This window comes from Dendrobium catenatum, unplaced genomic scaffold (genome assembly GCF_001605985.2).
Source record: "Dendrobium catenatum unplaced genomic scaffold, ASM160598v2 fragScaff_scaffold_1288, whole genome shotgun sequence".
NCBI lineage: Eukaryota > Viridiplantae > Streptophyta > Magnoliopsida > Asparagales > Orchidaceae > Dendrobium > Dendrobium catenatum.
This window is the reverse complement of record NW_021319750.1, coordinates 551,579-571,476: the sequence shown is the minus strand read 5'-3', so window position 1 is coordinate 571,476 and position 19,898 is coordinate 551,579. Positions and strand designations below refer to the sequence as shown.

General features: G+C 33.0%; 1 protein-coding gene across 1 annotated transcript; it reads left to right on the top strand.

Moving 5' to 3' along the window:
* The first annotated feature begins 4,819 nt into the window (after window positions 1–4,819).
* Window positions 4,820–19,417, top strand: LOC110092220 (phosphoenolpyruvate carboxylase 2). The gene is made up of 10 exons (XM_020816677.2): window positions 4,820–5,223; window positions 5,654–6,045; window positions 6,332–6,416; window positions 6,885–7,107; window positions 7,378–7,481; window positions 7,592–7,679; window positions 13,229–13,383; window positions 13,511–14,509; window positions 16,725–17,111; window positions 18,854–19,417. Exons 1-10 carry the CDS (start codon window positions 5,056–5,058, stop codon window positions 19,148–19,150), a joined length of 2,898 nt encoding a protein of 965 aa, XP_020672336.1. The 5' UTR covers window positions 4,820–5,055; the 3' UTR covers window positions 19,151–19,417.
* The last annotated feature ends 481 nt before the right edge of the window (window positions 19,418–19,898 follow it).

The following is a 19,898-nucleotide window of genomic DNA, read 5'->3' as shown; positions in this document are numbered from 1 at the left end:
CATTCATTCCAATCTCAGAAGTTAATAAAGCAAAACTTTGAGCCTTTTGATCAAGCTCTGGAATCACCTATTGAGATTTTACTCCTTTCAATCCTTCATAATTTTGAGCATAATTATTTCTATCAAGAGCTTCTTCAAGTTCTAAGTAGCAATCATTATTAACTGCAATAGTTTAGGTTTCTGAATATACTTTAACTAAACCAAATTCTAGAGTTAAAACATCAATAGCACCTCGATTCTTCACATCATCAACCTTAGTAGGTTTCAGGGCAACTGTAACATGATTTTTACCATTCTCTTCAACAATAGAAACAACATCATTCGCCTTCTCAAACTCTATCTTCAAATTCTATTCTTCTAAGGCAGCACCACTAAAATCTTCAACATTTCTAGTTTGAGTAACTGAGACTCTTGAAACCGGTTTCTTCTGATAAAATGATGTAATGGGTCAATTAGCAGATTTAAAAAAACTTCTTCTTATAGTTTACATGAATCCATGAGCCATAAGAGTTTATTTCATTGCTAATCTTCTTACCACCAGGTTCAGCAAATACTGATTTCTTTGGATCTTCAACTATAACCTAGTTTTCTATGCCAACGTCTTGATTCATTGAACTAACATATGACTGCTTATGAATATTGCCTCCATTACTCATCTTGAAGTTGGAATGATTATGATCGATTTTGCCACAATTAAAACAAAAAGACGATATCTTCTTATTTTCAATTCTTTGAAAGAATCTCCCATGAGAACCTTCAATCCAAGCTCCAAAGGGATTTGAGCATCCAAATTAATTCAAACACAATTTCTTGCAAACTCCCTCATACCCCAATTAAACATAATGTCATCCAAGTAAAGAGGAGTACCCACCCTAGAAGCAATCCGGATAATATTTTATCATCCCAACAATTTAAAGTGAGATGTGGCAAATAGATTCAAATTGGCAAAAATAAACACTTCATTTTTTATGGAGAAAAGTGAGGATTTCAACTATCCATACTAATGATATGATTACCTACAAACCATGATCCTCTACTAAGAATTTATTGCTTCGCTTCCTCAGATTGAAAGGAACAGAGGACCTATTAAAATCCCAGACTGTTAAGTGGAAAGAACCAAAGTTCCTCCACTGATTTCTTAATGTCATGCTAATGATAGAAAATTTCCAAACACCTTGATAACCACTGAGTTCCAAAGTCTATGAATATTAGCTTCTTCATTTTTAGGGTCTAATTTGATAGCAACCCCATCCTCAGTCATCTCAACATTAATATCCGAAGAAACCACTTTGATGTTAGGAGGCCTTTTCCACACATTAGGAATAGATTTCTCAGCACAAGCAGCAGATTCATGAAGTTTAGAATTATTTGAGACTTCACCACAGTCATTCTTAAAAACATTATTAAAAATAGTCGAAAGAATAACTTCTTCAATCAAGATCCATATTTGCCTTCTTCTTGAAACGAGCTTTTCAAATCAATCACAGAGTTGGTGAACCTATTAGCTTTCAAACTTGGATCAACCGACGATGAAGCATCTTTGTCTAAGTGAGCCTCCTGAATGAATCTATTAATTTTGACTTTATTGGATGAAGAAGATGATTTACGGGACACATCCTCCAACACACTCTTGACCGTTCCTTCGTATGAATTCATCTTTGAGGGTTTTGGAACATCTGACACCTCTCTGATAACCAATGGAACACCATCTGCATGTTTACATAGGCTCGAACTCTTGATTGAAGAAGTACAATCAAGATGATCGGAGGGGATGACTGACGATGAAGTTTACCAATCAGGCACCGCCATGGTCGTGTTGGAGGACGCTGAAATGCCCATGAAAGAAGATCCAACAGAAATTCAAAATCTCTCTCTCTAAAAATATGGACTATATCTCTCTAACTTGGAAGTGCAATAGAAAGGACAGAGATATTTTAATCAACATTGAATTTAATGCTGGTATCAAAGTTGGGCATTAGTGTTGGTGTTAATGATAGGTGGAAGTTTTTTAGGTGTTAGCGAGCACAACGATTGATAATAATTGAGTAATTAGCATCGAGCGTCAGTGTTGGATTTGAAATATGGGGATCAATATTAGTGTTAGATTATCAATATTGTTGGCAATGATAGTGAGATGACATTGATTGCAGATGGCAATTGTTAGCATCAATTATTTAGAAGAGCTCTAAAATTTTTAAAATCTATGAGCTCTCCAATTCTAAGTTCAGAATGAGAATCTATTTACAAATTTTGAATTGGTATTTTAATTAATTTAGTCAAAATTTCCAAATGGTCCATCAAGTGGCCTGGAATAAACACGTTTATAACTTGAATTTTTCTAAGTATTTGAGTACCTTAATGGCATAAGAGTTAAACAATCTTGGGCTCATTAGATGTATCTCATCGAGACTTTCATTTTAATTAGAAACACACAAATTTCATAAATCATTTGGTCTTTTAATCATGAAAGTTCAAATGAGGTTGTTAAACCTTGTTGAACTGCTCAAGGTATACCAAGAAGGGGGTGAATTAGTGTTTTAAAAAACTTTTCTTTTTCAAAAACTATCCTTTGAAAAAAAATTTAACCAAATACACAAGTAGAAGCAAACAACAAATAACTTAATAAAATATGTATTTTTGATTTTGTAGAAAAATGAATAGAAAGATATTTTTATTCTTTTTTATCTTCAATTTTTTTCTTAATCTTCAATATTTTTTCTTAATCACAAAAATTAATCCAAAGCAATCACAATACTTTCAAACCAGGTTTCCAAGAATATAATATGCAAGAAATTAAAAATGTGAAAAATCAAAGTGCTAAATAAAAAGGTGATTCAGTCAAATCTTGACCTACGTCCATTACTTGGAGTCCTCATTTATCTCCCACGGTAAGGTGGAGAAGTTCTTATGAAATCACTTCTACACTTCCACGGTGCGGCGAAGAAGTTGAAATCCTTTTCACCCTCCTGGTGAGGCAAAAAACATGAATCTCTTTTACCAACCCTATGTGGCAGAGTAGCTGGATCCTTTGACGCCACGAGCCACTTCTTGGATTTTCCCTCAAGAAAAATGATAACTCTTGGAGGAAGAAGGTGAATTTTCATGGAGCAACTATGTAGAACCCCTCTCACACACTCCCTTGACCTCATAAGGCTTTTCTCTCTCAAAACCTTAGCTCTCTCTCTCCTAAGACCATTACTCTCTCTTCAAACCCTAACTTATAGAGAATCTCTCACAAAAAATTTGACAAGATTCTTTTACATGAAATAAGAGATATTTAAATACAATGGTCCATAAAAGCCTACATTTTCAATTCAGACGGCTTTGTTTGTATAATACGATATGCGAATCGTATAGTGCGACTAATTCAAAAATCTCAGTATGTTCTATATGACGAATGAACTCTAGTACGATCAGTTCAAGAATCTTAAACTAATAGTACAATATGAATCATGGTGCATACAATACAATTAATAGATTTACTTCAGTTCGTCCAAGCTGATCTCTAGAATGATCAAGAATTGTCTCTGTCGATCGTCAAGTACAATTAATATTGTATTGTACGAATAGTTCAATCTAATCAAGGTTTGTCCAGGACGATCCTTACGATGATAAAAATTTCTCAGCCAATTATATTAGTATGATTAAGATCGTACTATATGTTCTAATTTATTAATTAAACTTTGAATTAATTGACTAATCATGGAAATTAATTTAGACATAATTTTAGATATCGTACAAAATGAACATATTTATGCAATACGATTAGTTCAAAAGTTAAAATTCAAAACACTTGCCTAAATCTGATTGACGGCTGAGGGATGTAAACTAATTGTCTTATACTGTTGAGTTTGTACAATATGATTAGTTTAACAAATTTAATCTCCTAATTACCGATTTTAATTATTTTTTTAATGAACTAATCGTACATGGCAATCGAGATCATACAGTACGATCTCCAGAAAATTTTACTTATAGATTTCACTCCCCCACGTGTGTGTGCACAATTGTCAAGCTAGCATACACCTTTACAAAAATTTTAACTCTAGAAAGATAAAAAAAAATATGCAATAATTTAGACTTTTGCAAATATCAAATCTATTCTACTGAGTCTTGAGTCTTAATTCTTTGTTGATGCAAAATGTACGATATACTTGAAATGTTAGTGTGAACATGATAAATATGCAATAATAGTACAAGGATAATTAAAGTAAAATCCAATAATATTTGTTATCATCAAAATCATAACCTCGAAATTTTAGATTTCAGTATTGCAAACTTTCTAGCTAAGTTTTCAGATGCTTGATTTATGTCATTTAAACTCGAGCTTAGTCACTTTTAGCGTTTGTATCATCAACTCACTTCAATGATATGTTTGTTGACAATTGAGTTTGGATAGTCATGAAGTCAATTGTGAATCCATTTTTTTTTTTATATTTAAAAATGAATTTTTTGATGACATATCATCTATTTTTTTTTTATCTATTAAAAATAAAATTTGAATTAATAACTAAAAAATCAAAATTATAAGTACTATTCAAATTAATATTTTAACATCCTAATTAAAACAACTAAATAAGATTTATTTTATTCAAAGAAAATGTTAGGGTGTTTGAATATTTTAGTTTTATAACAACTCAAACGTCAACTTACTATTTCCCCGGATCAAGGACGAAACAAATAATAAAAAATTTGTTAGTTGAGCATGATAACTTATGCCCATCGAACTTCATAGTGATAGCTTATAGCGATTTAAAAAATTTATTTTATTCGAGCATATTTGGAATAGATCCGAATCTGCGAGGGAGGACGGCGAGAATGGAGAGCGGTAATGAAAGCGGAGGACACGCTTCTTCTATAAATGCGGAAATGCCTTTACAGCTCTTCTCGCATCCAAATACGGACCTTGCTCACTCCGTGTTCTCTTCTAAATCGGAGGAGAAATCTAGGGTTTTGGGAGCAACCACAGTCGTAACTTCTGCTCATCCTGATCACAGGAGCGCTCTTCTTGCTTTTAACTGAGATTCGAGAGAGGAAGATAAACAAAGGGAGAAGATGTCCAGGAGCACGCTGGAGAGGCATGCGTCAATAGACGCGCAGCTTAGGCTGCTGGCGCCGCGAAAGTTGTCTGATGATGACAAGCTTGTGGAGTACGACGCCTTGTTATTGGATCGCTTCCTCGACATCCTTCAGGAGTTGCACGGAGAAGATCTCAGAGAGACGGTAAGCTGAAACCCTATCTCCACTTTAGTGCGATTTGAATAATCCCGTTTTTGCATGCTGTTTTTGTAAAATTCTAGCGTCGGAAGAACCCATGCGAGATCCATTTAACTTTACTGCATATTTTATCTTTATGGTAGCTTTGCCCTGGATCTGGTTTGGTGAAATGTGTCTTGTTTGATAGCTGATTGTGTAGTCTTTATGCTGGATAAAAAGGCCTTGTTGCTATTTTCAGTTTGCAAAAATTACCTTTTGGAATTCAAAAGCTGGAAAACCAAAATAAAACCGATCTGAATTTAAGCATTGTATTAGTCTGCTTGTAAATTTTCTATATTATGTTATAATCATTATTGTAGGAGTTGAAGTAAAAGCAAATCCAGCTTTTTTTTTTTGGGTATGTTTTTGATCTTGTTACTGTGGATTTTTCTGTTAGGTTCAAGAGTGTTATGAGCTTTCTGCTGAGTATGAGGGCAAGCATGATTCCAAGAAGCTGGAGGAGCTTGGGGATGTGCTGACGAGTTTGGATCCTGGGGATTCGATAGTTGTGGCCAAGTCCTTTTCACACATGCTTAATCTTGCCAACTTGGCTGAGGAAGTTCAGATTGCTTTTCGCAGGAGAATTAAGTTGAAAAAAGGAGACTTTGCTGATGAAAATTCTGCAACTACAGAGTCAGATATTGAAGAGACTTTTAAGAGGCTCGTTTATGAGCTGAAAAAGTCCCCAGAGGAGGTTTTTGATGCTTTGAAGAACCAAACTATTGATCTTGTTTTTACTGCACATCCAACTCAGTCCGTCAGAAGATCCTTGCTTCAGAAGCATGGCAGGTTTGTTCTAAAGTGTTAATAGATGACATAGATCACTCCTTTTGATGTTAAATGTGGTTTTTTGTTGAAGTTATTGGAAAAAAGGTTAGACTGGATTCATAAGAATTTGGCTTTCATTAGTCCAACTCAAAAGAAATTGGCTTTCATAAGTCCACTCGCTTGATCACTATAACATATATGTTTTCAAGTTTATTGAGGTTGTGATGGCTAGCAGAGACAGTGTATTGCAATATTTTTACGTACTAATATCCTTGGATCCATGTTCTGCCTTTCATGTTTTCCTCAGGGTAAGGAATTGCTTGGCTCAATTATATGCAAAAGACATCACTCCTGATGACAAGCAGGAACTTGATGAAGCTCTTCAGAGGGAGGTAGGTTTCATGACCAAAAATTAAACTGTGTACTTCTATTGTTGTATCTTCAATTAAGTAATCTTTTATGTTGCACTTTTAAGTATTGATTTTACGTGTGAAAATTCTGTATTAGGAATAATCTTAGTATTGTTTTTTTAATTTACAAATATATAGATGAAAATTAATTTAATTACTAACTTATGTCTCTACGGCCAAGCTAGGCATAATTTGTTAACAAAAATAATCATTTGAATGCATAAATGCCATTTAGCTTTATTAACCAAAATTAAATTAATCCAATGAGTAGTGATGTCAGTAACTACTACTGTAATATGCTCATTTCCTTATAACTTCATAGTTCATGTCTCGTATGGCAAATTATTTTTCAACCTCGTTAGCTTTTTATTATAAAAATATACTTTGTTTCATGCAGAGTCTTCAATTAACTTATGGGATTTTACTTTTCGTCCATGCTCTTCTCTTCAGATACAAGCTGCCTTTAGGACTGATGAAATCCGCAGAACTCCTCCCACTCCTCAAGATGAAATGAGGGCAGGAATGAGTTACTTTCATGAAACTATATGGAAGGGTGTACCAAAGTTTCTTCGGCGTGTTGATACAGCTCTGAAAAATATTGGAATTAATGAGCGTGTTCCTTATAATGCTCCTTTAATTCAATTTTCATCATGGATGGGTGGTGATCGTGATGGTAAGATATCTTCAACAAGTCCTTAAAAGAATTTAAATTTATTAATGTTTAATCATTAAAATTTCATCATATGTTTCTTTCTTGAGTATAAGTATAGTTGTTTGTGAGACTTGTTTCTGTAACATAGGATTATTAAAGTTAATGGACAACGTTTACCTAATATTTGTTTTTTAGCTTGAAGAGTTTTAAACTTTAAGCAGGTAGCAACAATTCTATCTTGCATTTACACTATACATATGAAGTTTGATCTAAATAATCCTTTTTATACAGGGAATCCTAGAGTTACTCCTGAAGTCACAAGGGATGTGTGCTTGTTGGCAAGAATGATGGCTGCAAACTTGTACTTCTCCCAGATTGAAGATTTAATGTTTGAGGTTATAAGCCTTTCTTGACTTATTTGATTCTATTTTTTAATTCAAACTCTCATCGAATGCTTCCATCGCGTAAGACTAGTCTTTTTCATTTATTATCGTCTCTTTTTTAGTTATCTATGTGGCGTTGTAGTGATGAGCTTCGAGTCCGAGCAGATGAACTACACCGTTCGTCAAAGAAAGATGCAAAACACTACATAGGTATTGTTATACAATTTACAAACAAAAGAACTTGAATAAGATGTATGACTTATCTATTTAGAAGTTCATGTTTATTTTGTTCTCTATTTTTTACCTCTCTCTATTCTTATTTTTTGCTGAGTCTTTTTTGATTAATTGGCTTATGTTACACTTATATTGTAAATAGACAAAATGCATGAGAACTAAGTCTTCTAGCATTCTTTTCCCGCCTTAAATTCTAACAACTTATGACTGAAAAAAATAAATCCAATTTAGGAGAAAATATAAAATTTCTTCTGAGGAGAAAAGAAAATATATAATTCATTTTTTATTAATTGGCTTATGTGACAGTTATATTGTAAATAATAAGAATGCATTAGAACTACATGTAATAGTATTTTTTGCCTTCTTAAATTCTCACAACCCAGGATTAAATAAAATAAATTTGATATTTTGGGAGAGAGTATAAAATTCTTTTAGAAAAGAAAAAAAACTTTTGTTTATTATTCTTTATCCAATTTTAAATGCTACTTTAATTTACATGCACCCAATACACATTAGGACTTAATGAATTAATAAGAATATAATGTACATGTAAAATTAATGTGTATTCTAACAAAATTATATTAATAAATTTTATTTGTTTAATTATTTCTACATGAAACCTTTGTGCTAATATTAATGGTTATTATAATATTTGATAGGATTTGAAACTTGTAAATATAATATTTTCTATATGAATTCATTTGTTTGTTTATCGTTTGGATTCCTAAAAATTAAAGACGATTAATTATTTGAAATTAATAATGCTTTGTAGTAGTGATTAACATATGAAGCCACTATAATTAGAGAGTAGAATCGAAAACTTCTAATAGAACTTGAGCAACAATTGTACCAAATGTGAAACAAACATATAACGCCAAGATTAAATCCAAAAGGTAGGATAACTTAGGTGAAGAAAAATATTATATTTTTTAAGTAGACTTGTAAAATGCAATAAAAAGATCCAATGTATAGAAGGATCATCAAGAATGGTCAACTCAATGGAACTGCTATCTTAGTTGTAAATTCCAAATTAGTTCTAATGCACGTAGTTGCGAAGGCACACATGTGAACCAAAAATAACAATCCACAACAAATGAAACGGAGAAACAACAAAGTAGAACCTAAAACAATAATCCCCCACAAATGCAAATTTAATTTGAAGATCCCAAAACATTTGACCGAAAGAGTTGTTGCAGTCCATGAAGAATGCGAGCAATATACAATGACATAGGGAAAATTCTTTTGTGGCTCCATATGAATATTAATCATTGAATACTCGATTCATAAAAATAAAGCATTATTTGACACACATAAATGTATCTGCTTTTAAAAAGTTCACAACAAAAATCAAATACTTAAAAAGGCATGTACTATGTATGTGCTTATAAAAGGTTACCATTGAGAATCAAAACCAAATTCTTAAGAAGCATGCCTTCCACTTATAGGTGAGGAAAATACTACACGGCTACCGTTCATAAATTCAGAAAACTCTCAAACTTGATCGCCAAATTTTAAATCTCGGGTGTATAATAGGTTGCCTCAATATAACTCATAGCAATTACCTTATCCCAGCTACTTAGGAATCTCATTCCCCACCTATCAAACTTTTAATTTAGGTGCCACACTCATCAGCGCATTGATCCAAACTTGCCACCCGTCGTTGTGTTTTGAGAGAGCCTTGGCGGTAAAGCTAGACTAACAACGCCACCGACTATTTCAAGAGCTGCGGCGAGCATGAAAGCTGGTACATTTCCCTTGCAAAAGAGTGCACCTCAAAGACCTTCACTTAGTGTAATGATCATCTGCAAGTTTAACTTCAGAATATAAACTCTCATGAGCAACACAACATTTGTCATAAGAAGCTATGCTAGCAAAACTCAGTTGCTAAGGAAGGAAAATAAGAAGAAAATCCTAATGGAGATATTTATAACTCCAGTGCACAGCCCTGCAGAACTCACCATTACAAAAACTCTCTTTCAAAATTAGGAACCCTAAGGAAAGAGAAACATGAGATGAAGCAAATCAAGCCTTGTTGATTCTCTATTCACAACAGTTGTACAACACTAGCGAAAGGAATACTATACATAATCTGTAAGAAGAAGTCATATATTGTTAAATAAAAAACTGTTACATGAGAGCGAATGTCATCAACTACTAATACTAATAGGGAATCCAAAGGTTGTGAAAAAAGGAAAACTCCAATTTTGATTCCAACCTGTCCCACAATAGCAATGCTAATGCTTCCTATGTTGCTTTTGTTGGAAATAACTCTAAGGCTTGTGATGAAAAAAATGGCAAGGATTAGAGTGAAGTTGTCGATGAGCCACATGATTCTTGAAGATAATTTTTAACACATTGGCTCAACCAATATGCAGTGATTCCAAGAACAATCCTACAATTGTAAATAATATGTTTCATATTACATTAAGCTTTCTTAAATTTATTGTAACAACAATTTATTATTGCTTAACGAATTCAGTAGGAACTCAAACACCATATTGAACACCTTTGTTGATAGCATCATTTTCTTCTTTTGTGCCATTAGGATTATCATGGTAGATCTCATGCATTCTTTATCATAGAGAATAAAGGGGAACAAGGCTGACTGCATTTAACATTACTAAATAAAAAATAGTTATCATGTTTGAGATGAAGAAATAACACATGTTTCTTATCAAGAATTTGTTATTAAGAAAAAAAGCCACCTTAGAGAAAAAAACCATATGCTATTGAATCCTGTAATAATGGTAAAAGTGATAAACAATACATATTTGATAAAGAAGAAATATGAAATTATACTTATGCCAACTTCCAATAGCCCCATTAAGCATAGCTAAGAATGTTTCCAAAAGGATAATTTACATTTCATGTGCTGCTTCAATGCTTTCCTATCACAGGAAAAATGGTATTATGTTACATGAAAATGGTATAGAGAAATCCACTACAGAGTCTACATACAGTGCAGAACTAATTATCAAAAGGATCAACTATCTTTGTTTGAGCTAGATTCTAAATTTGGACTTAAAATAGAAGGCAATGTCATTCTTTGCAATGTTAATAAAAATTAAAGAAGAAAAAAGAACATTGAGCAACTTACCTAAACTGACTTTTTAGAGAAATCTAATCAAAATCCAACTAAGAAATGATTTCCATGGATGGCTGAATAGGTGTTGTATTCATTATCATCTATTCATAAAATTTCTGTATTCAATATTTGCTCTCTTTAGAAAAAAAAATCTACTTGCAGCTTTCCTTTGTTTCACCAAGTGCAGATCCGAAGTCATATGAGAACGCAACCACCATTACGTAAGCCAATAAACATCAAATTCATATGCTACAAAAGCATGCAAAAGAATTACTATAAGCATATATAATTTAATTCATAAAATAGTCTTCATATTAATTATGCTAAGATTAATAATAATTATGATTTGTGTATTTTTAAAAAATACTAATTATTTTTTTGATAAAGAAATTGGATGAATATTTCCCCTCCTAATAAAAGGATAAGATGTCTTTTTACATTCAGATAGTGATGTTGACATATTTAAATACAAGTTCTGTAATATGTTTATTTTATCTAATATTTTTTAAATTGAAAGTTGAAAATAGAATTACTGAGAAATTAAACGTTTAAAAATAAGTTCTAGAATATATTTATTTACTTCAATAATATTAAAATTGAAGGTTGACAATATAAGTGCTAAGAAATAAAATATTTAAAAGTTCGTTCTGGAGTATATTTATTTTCTTCTAAAATTGAAGCTGAAAAATAGAATTATCATTAAATTCTATAACTCTCCTTGTACACAATTCTTTGATTCAGAACTCATAGAGACACAAACCTTTAACAAGAGCAATCTTGGAAATTTGGAAACTTGCGTAGACATCTAGTGCAGTGGAAAGAAAGAAGAACCTCCAGTTAATAAGTATAGACTTGGAGAATCAATTATTGTCTTCGTAGCAGAAGACTACTACTTAATTACAATTATTTGCGAAGAAACAGTAGTTTATTAAGTAATCTTTATTTGCAAAGAACAATAGTTCATAAGGCAATCTTACATTAAAGGACTTCATTAAGAATTGGCACGCATAATCATTGCAAAGGGCAGCAGTGGATTTGGATTTCTAATGGGTGGTGGAGAAGCGGAAGGAAAAGAATGGAAGGGGTGAGATAACAGACTTTTGGCATGTCAAATGGCTAAGAGTTTCAATTGATGGTATATGGCATATCGGATTTGGGGATATGAATGGAATTGGGAATCGCCACATGTGAAGTAGGCCATGATTGAGAAGAAAATCTGATGTAGAGCTACAAATGCGATGGTGAATCTCAACATACAAAGAAGGAACCTATTGAGAAGAAGGATTTTGGCTCAAACCAAAACTAAGAGTGATGTTGAGTGAATGATATGATTAATCTAAAAATAACAATAAATTCTATAATATAAAGGTTTAGGATAGGATAGCAGCGTAGATAAAGGGCTAGGATTCAATATTAGGAGAAACACAAGTCATTTTTTAAAATGCAGTGTAGATATTTGTTTGTTTATTTTATTTATGTGCAAATGTTGGATTAATTTTGATCATGTTTAGACCTTGGTGTTCAACGCCAATGCCTTGTAGCGAAATTTCATGTGAAATCTTTAGAAAAATAATCCTTTGGACTTTAGAAAATATATTCTTATCGGTTTGCTGAGCTTTGCTTTGCCTTTTGTTGTGAGGCTTAATATAGTGCGCCAAAAACTCTATGCTAAAGAAGTCTCCCTCAATTTTTATGCTGGAAATTTGTATCTATTTCCTATTTATATTAAATTATCTCTCTTTTAAGGGCATATATATTATAGACTAAGCTTAATTACTGGTGGATGTATTGAGGAAATTGTAAAGATATATTTCCCCTAAATATTATGTTTTGGTGTTTGAAGGATAGTCTTCCATTAGTTTTGCTTTTGATTAATTTTCAAGTTATGGAAAACGAATAAAATTGAACTAGCTGTCAAATTGGAGTGTTATGTTGTAAATTGTCAGCCTCTGCGGAACCCACAATACTGAAGTTGTCTTTTATTAGGTTCCCTATATTGCTCTCCTTTATATAAGTGTTCTATTTTTTCTTTGTGAAAATTTCTTCTTGGTGACTACATCGCTCTTTCCTTCTCATCATTATCTTCTTGTTAACTCAAATTATTCTATCTTTGTGTCATATAGTTTGAACAAAGTTCTTGACTGATGTTTTATTTTCTCAGCAATTGTTTTTTCCATTCACCTCACCTATTTGAATGTATTTCAACATTAATCCCATCTAAAACCAATTTATCCAATGCTTGGATTGTGTATTCATCTATGGTCACCGTAATCCTAGTGAAGCTTTTCCTTCTTCTGAAGGATGCAGTTTTAATCATTTCTTACCAGTCATGGCTTTTGTTGTCATAAACTCAGAGAACCTACTATTAAGCACTTATCTACCAATTTTTTCAATTTGTTCTGTCTGCTTTTCAAAGTTCTAAAGTGATTTTCGATTGCAGAGTTCTGGAAACAAGTTCCTCCGAATGAACCATATCGTGTCATACTTGCTGATGTTAGGGATAAGCTTTACAATACACGGGAACGTTCTCGGCATCTTTTGTCCAGTGGACACTCCGACATTTCTGATGAAACTACTTTCACCAATGTTGATCAGGTTTCATTTGCACTTCATGTTCCACGCTCACTACAGAAGCAAAATTTTCTATGTTCATCTTTTCCTCATTTGTTAATTGATATCTGTATAAATTTTTTTATGAATTTTGTATTTTTAATTTGTTCAGTTCCTGGAACCCCTTGAGCTCTGTTACAGTTCTCTCTGTTCCTGTGGTGATAGACCTATCGCCGATGGAAGCCTTCTTGACTTTATGCGTCAAGTATCAACCTTTGGGCTCTCCCTAGTGAGACTAGATATCAGGCAAGAATCTGATAGACACACTGATGTTATTGATGCCATTACCACACATCTTGGGTTAGGTTCATACCGTGACTGGTCCGAGGAGCAACGTCAAGAGTGGCTTTTATCTGAATTGAGTGGCAAGCGCCCTTTATTTGGTTCAGACCTTCCCAAAACTGAGGAAATTGCTGATGTTCTTGACACACTTCATGTTATATCAGAGCTTCCTCATGATAGTTTTGGAGCTTACATAATTTCCATGGCAACTGCTGCATCTGATGTGCTGGCAGTGGAGCTCTTGCAGCGTGAGTGCCACGTTAAGAAGCCACTGAGAGTTGTGCCTCTTTTTGAGAAACTTGCTGATCTCGAGGCAGCACCTGCTGCTCTATCCCGTCTTTTCTCAATCAACTGGTATAGGAACAGGATTGATGGAAAGCAGGAGGTCATGATTGGTTATTCCGATTCTGGGAAGGATGCTGGACGTCTTTCTGCAGCTTGGCAGTTGTATAAAGCTCAAGAAGATCTAATAAAGGTTGCCAAAGAGTTTGGGGTGAAACTGACAATGTTCCATGGACGAGGGGGAACTGTTGGAAGAGGAGGTGGCCCTACCCATCTGGCTATTTTATCTCAGCCTCCAGATACAATTCATGGTTCACTTCGAGTTACTGTTCAAGGTGAAGTAATTGAGCAATCTTTTGGAGAGGAACATTTGTGTTTCAGAACTCTTCAGCGCTTTACTGCTGCCACTCTTGAGCATGGAATGCATCCACCAATTTCACCGAAGCCAGAATGGCGAGCATTGTTGGATGAGATGGCTGTTGTTGCCACGGAGGAATACCGCTCAATTGTCTTCCAAGAACCACGTTTTGTTGAATACTTTCGCCTGGTTAGTAAACTTTTGTTACTGTTGTTGCTGTCTTTTAGTTTCTGGAGTGGAATACATTTCTTTGGTTGTTCACTGAATATTTACTGGGTATGACTCTTGTCCGTTGAAGATTTGTCAGTGCTGGGTTACAAAGCAACTCATCTACGCTAATTTCCTAGTTTGTTATGTTTTATTAGTAATCGTCATTGCTGAAAATAGTCGTTGTCTATAGCTTTAAAATTCTTCACAAGTTCTAATGAAGAATTATCCTTTGTCGACTTGATATTAATATTTTTCAAAATTAATTTGGATTTATGCTGGGTAGGTCTACTATGGAAGCTATACATTTATTGAGAGGTTTGATGGATAAATATAGGGAGAATAATCTACATACGATATTTATTGATATAGAGAAATCATATTATAATGTTCTAAGAGAAGTGTTCTGGAGAATTTTGGAAAAGAAAGAAGATAATAATGCTTGTATTCTTGACACATTTCTTTATCTTGGCCATCTTTTGAGTCTTTTTTTTTTTTCATTTTAACCATCTAATTTTAACTCTAGAATTTATGCCCTAATTAGTATTTTGTAACATATATTCAAGATACTTAATCATATCATTTCAAAATGTCAGTCAGCCTTCTTATTCTATTCCATCTATTGACAATGACTTAGTTCCTATTAAATTCAAAGCTTTTTATTTTTTTTTTTTAAATTTCATATACTGTTATAAAATTTTTTATTTTAAAGAAGATCTCATCTATTAGACCTTTTCTTAGCTGCACATAAATATACCAAGATATAAGATCTCAAAAATGTTTTGTAAACATCTATACATAAGTATCACTTGAAAAGATAATCTTGATATTAATTCTTTTCTTAACCCTCCTTTTGAACTCTTTCTTTTCTTTTAGGGCTAGTTTTTTTTATTATTATAAGCATTAGAAAATGTATAGATCTTAGTTCCAAAAATGAGTCACATTAAAATGAGTTGTAGTGGACATCTATGATACATCAATATGGATAAGGACATGATATGTTACGGACATTGGGCTTGCTCGACACTGACATGCATTGGATACCCTATTAAATATTATATCTTATAATTTAAAAAATATATACTAATTTTACCTATTAAATAAATATGAAATTAATTTATATAATATTAAACTTATTTCAATTAGTCATAAAATGACAAATATATTTAAATTTATTACTACATAAGTATGAAAATAGATGCTTGATATTATAGATAGTTAGATTGAAGTTAAGAAAATGACTATTGTATAAGAAATAAAAATATAAATATTACAAAAACTATTGGAAAATAGAGTGAAATACTACAACAACAACAACAATAGCAACATCAAGCTTTTATCCACTATGTTGATTGTTGAGTCAGCTACATGAATTCTTTTTACCCATTGTGTCCTATTAAGAGTCAAATTTTTATTTAAATTTTATAAAATAATGTCATTTCTAATATTTTCTAGCCAAGTCTTTTTAGATATACCTCTACATTTTTTAACATAGCCCAAATCTAATGCATCTACTTTGCTAACTGGGTTATTGAAAAATTATAGGAATATAGATTAAAATAATTAAAATAAAAATTATTAAGTAGCTATTAAATTATTTAAAAATATGTATTTTAAAATGGAAGAGAATAGATTGCTTAATTTAAATTAAATATGCATATACTTTTAAAGTTAAAATTTATTATTAAGGGCATGTCGGACACAAGTGGCCGGTTATTTTTTTAGTTGGGCACGTAGATAATGTGTTGGATAGCACAAGTTGGGCAAGTGCATGTATTTGCACATGTTCGACACGACACACATCGTTATTATAGTTTCGGGGCATCATAGAATTACCTTTTTGTCCTACATGAACTCCTTTTTTATGCCCGTTCGCACACAACGAGTTTTATTTTTTTTTCTTCAATAACATTATTTTTTCATTACAATATTACATTATTATTATTATTATGAATAAAAGTAATATTCTAACCCATCATTTCATTAATTTTATATGTTCGTTTGTTATTAAAGTGAAATTTAATAACTGTCGGATACTTAAAGTGAAACAAGTTGACTCTACTACTAGTTAGTTCCACCGTACATAAGCTTCTAATGCCACTTGTGCTGGTTAATATTTTTTACCATATCACCTACAAGGCCAGGAATTACTGAATGTCCATTGATAACCAAATTGATTGATCATTTCACCTCACAGGCCACACCTGAGATGGAATATGGTAGAATGAACATTGGAAGCCGACCATCTAAACGAAAACCCAGTGGAGGAATAGAATCTTTACGAGCAATTCCATGGATTTTTGCATGGACTCAAACAAGGTTTCACCTTCCTGTGTGGCTTGGTTTTGGGACCGCATTCAAGCATGCCATTGAGAAGGACATAAAAAATCTTCACATGCTGCAAGAGATGTATAATGAATGGCCTTTCTTTAGGGTTACAATCGACTTAGTTGAGATGGTGTTTGCTAAAGGAAACCCTGGCATTGCTGCATTATATGACAAACTGTTGGTTTCGGATGATTTGTGGTCATTCGGGGAGAGGCTCAGAGCTAATTATGAAGGAACCAAAAATCTTCTTCTTAAGGTAAGCTTAGCTTTATTTTTTTAGATGCTTCATTGTGATTAATATTCATTCTTATTTTTTAAGGTGTTTTATCTATTACAATTTTCAATCTTGGTAGACTTTAATGAAACTTTTTTGAAAAACAAGTAACAGTGATATTTTTAGTTTTGATCGTTGCGTGGAAGATGTATCGTTGCGTGTGGGATAAAGGCTTGATGTTGTTGTTGTTGTTGTAGCGTTGCGTGGAAGATGCCAAAGAAGAGTGGATCATTTTACATGCTAATCAAATGCTTTGGAAAGTTGCTGATTTTCTTAAAATTTCAATTTCTTCTTTCCATCATTATATGGAGTTTTCTGCAGGAGCTCTTAAGACTTTTCTGCGCTCAAAATTATGTCATGCTGGATTCCTCTTTTTCCTGCTTGTAGTAAATAATTGTACGAGCAGTTTGAAATTTTAGGTTCATGCACTAAAAAGTTTGGCTCATATCTCAGTATTAGTCTTTAGATTGTTCAATTATAGCCCAAGTAACCGAATCAAGCAGTGACTAATACGTCAAGATCTATCAACCATTGCTTGTTTGATACCGTACTTAATTTTTTAATTACCACCTTCATCTTGTCCTTCTCTATACTCTTTGTGGTTGGCAATCATTTCATGAATTATAAACCTAACATCAACTGTCAATCTTATTGATTGTTTCTTCTCATTTCTAATCACTCTGATTCTATTTGTGCAAGTACTCCACCTTTTATTTTAAAGCTAGTATGCCTCAAATAGTTCGATGAACTTGATAGGCCGGTTCCTCATTTACAGGAGGCAGGCTAGTCCCACCTCCTCGTTGCTTGCCGCCCACAATAATGGGTCCCACTATTCCAATTATGTTTAAATTAGAAAATGAGGGAGCGGCTAGGGCTTTGGAGGGAAAATAGATTTGGAAAGTTTATGTATTAAAGAGCATTAGGTGTTTTAGGGTTAGGTTATGCTTGATTTGATTTCTCTTAAAGTTTCTTGGCATCTTGGGCTCTAGACTACATTGTCCAGAGATTTGGGAGAGACGATCCTCCTCTCGAATTAAGGATCACTTTTATCTTGTTTTCGTGTTTGTTTGGCTTTGATTCTCTTATTGCAATCCATCGTTTTGGGGCTGATTTCGCCCAGATTTTGCATTTTTCTCGCTATTTTCACCAATTAGGGATAGGTTTGCTTGCGAACTCGAGTATTTCCCTTAAGGTTATTCGCGAACTCATGTATTTCCTATGAGAACTTCATGCTTTTATTCTAGAGAAAACAGAAATGTCTGTATGGCACCATTGTTATTATTATTTTTGTATTTTTTTTAGTCCCAAAAGCTCTATCAGTTTCACCAACAACCATCATTGTCATCATCATAATATCATCATATCAATTTTTTGAATTTTTATTTTTTATTTGCTCATGTTGAGTTTTGGCTAAAGATGTTATATTTATTTTTCTCATAACAAATTCTTACAATCATGCCATGGAATAAGAGTTGTTCCTGATTTATCCAGCAAAAGCCAATGGCATGACATTCAGGCTCGGTTTGGGATGGCTTTTTTACCGTTTTTAAAGCTGCTTTTTAATACAAAAATTATATTTTTTGTACTAAAAAATTGTTTTAAGAAGCAGTAAGAACGCCCTTCCCAAAGGGAACCTCAATTGTGCACAAAGTACTTCCTGATCATTTGAATATCAGCATTTCATCTTAATACTCTTAACAATCGATTGCTGCAATGATTACTAGGTTGCTGGCCACAGAGATCTTCTTGAAGGAGACCCCTATTTGAAGCAGAGATTGCGCCTTCGTGATTCTTACATCACTACTCTAAATGTGTGCCAAGCTTGCACCCTGAAAAGGATCAGAGATCCAAATTTTCATGTAACTGTGAGGCCTCATATATCAAAGGACATAATCGATTCTGACAAGCGAGCTGCAGAACTAGTGAAGCTCAACCCCACAAGTGAGTATGCTCCTGGGCTGGAAGATACCCTCATCCTCACCATGAAAGGTATTGCTGCTGGGATGCAGAACACTGGTTAAATAGCTCAGTATTTAGGCTTTTAACTGGCAATTTGATCTTGTATTTTAAGCTAAACATCTTTGCTTTCGTCTATCTTGAACTATGAAAAGGTTTTCAATCCTCTATTTGCATTTGATTTGCAAGTTGGAGTGAGAAACTCTGTATCCTTCCATTTCCATATGTTACAAATAAATGAGAAAAGGGGGTTGTTTTGTAAAATGCTGAAACCTGGAAATTAGAATGAAGTTTGCTGCCAAGCTTTTTGTTGGTGGCTCTTTTCTCTACTATATGCTAGATTTGCTTCATCTGTGCATCTACTTACAATTAGCAATTACTTTTGGCCAAGCGTGTGAGAAAGCAGGTAGGTCTACCAGATATAATTTCTGTGAAGGATTTTTTTCCTTGGAAATTTTATGTTGGAAAGGGTTATCTAAATTATGTTTTTGTTTAATTTTTTGGTTTATTGAAGCAAGTAGGGTCTAATTTAGTCAAGCTGATTTGTAAGCCGGCTCAGGCTCAATTGGATAAATGGCTCATGAGTCGGATATGATGAGCTAAAAAATCAAGCTTGAGTTAGCTTGGGATTAATTTGTAAGCTTTTGAACATGCTCATCTAGAAAATATTAATATAAAGTATACTTAAGATATATTAGAATTCAATAATTTTGATATAAATTATTTAAAATATTTAAAAATTATCTCTATATTTCTCATCTTAATATTTTTTTATTATTTAATCATTTATTCTTTTTTATAATTTTATTATAA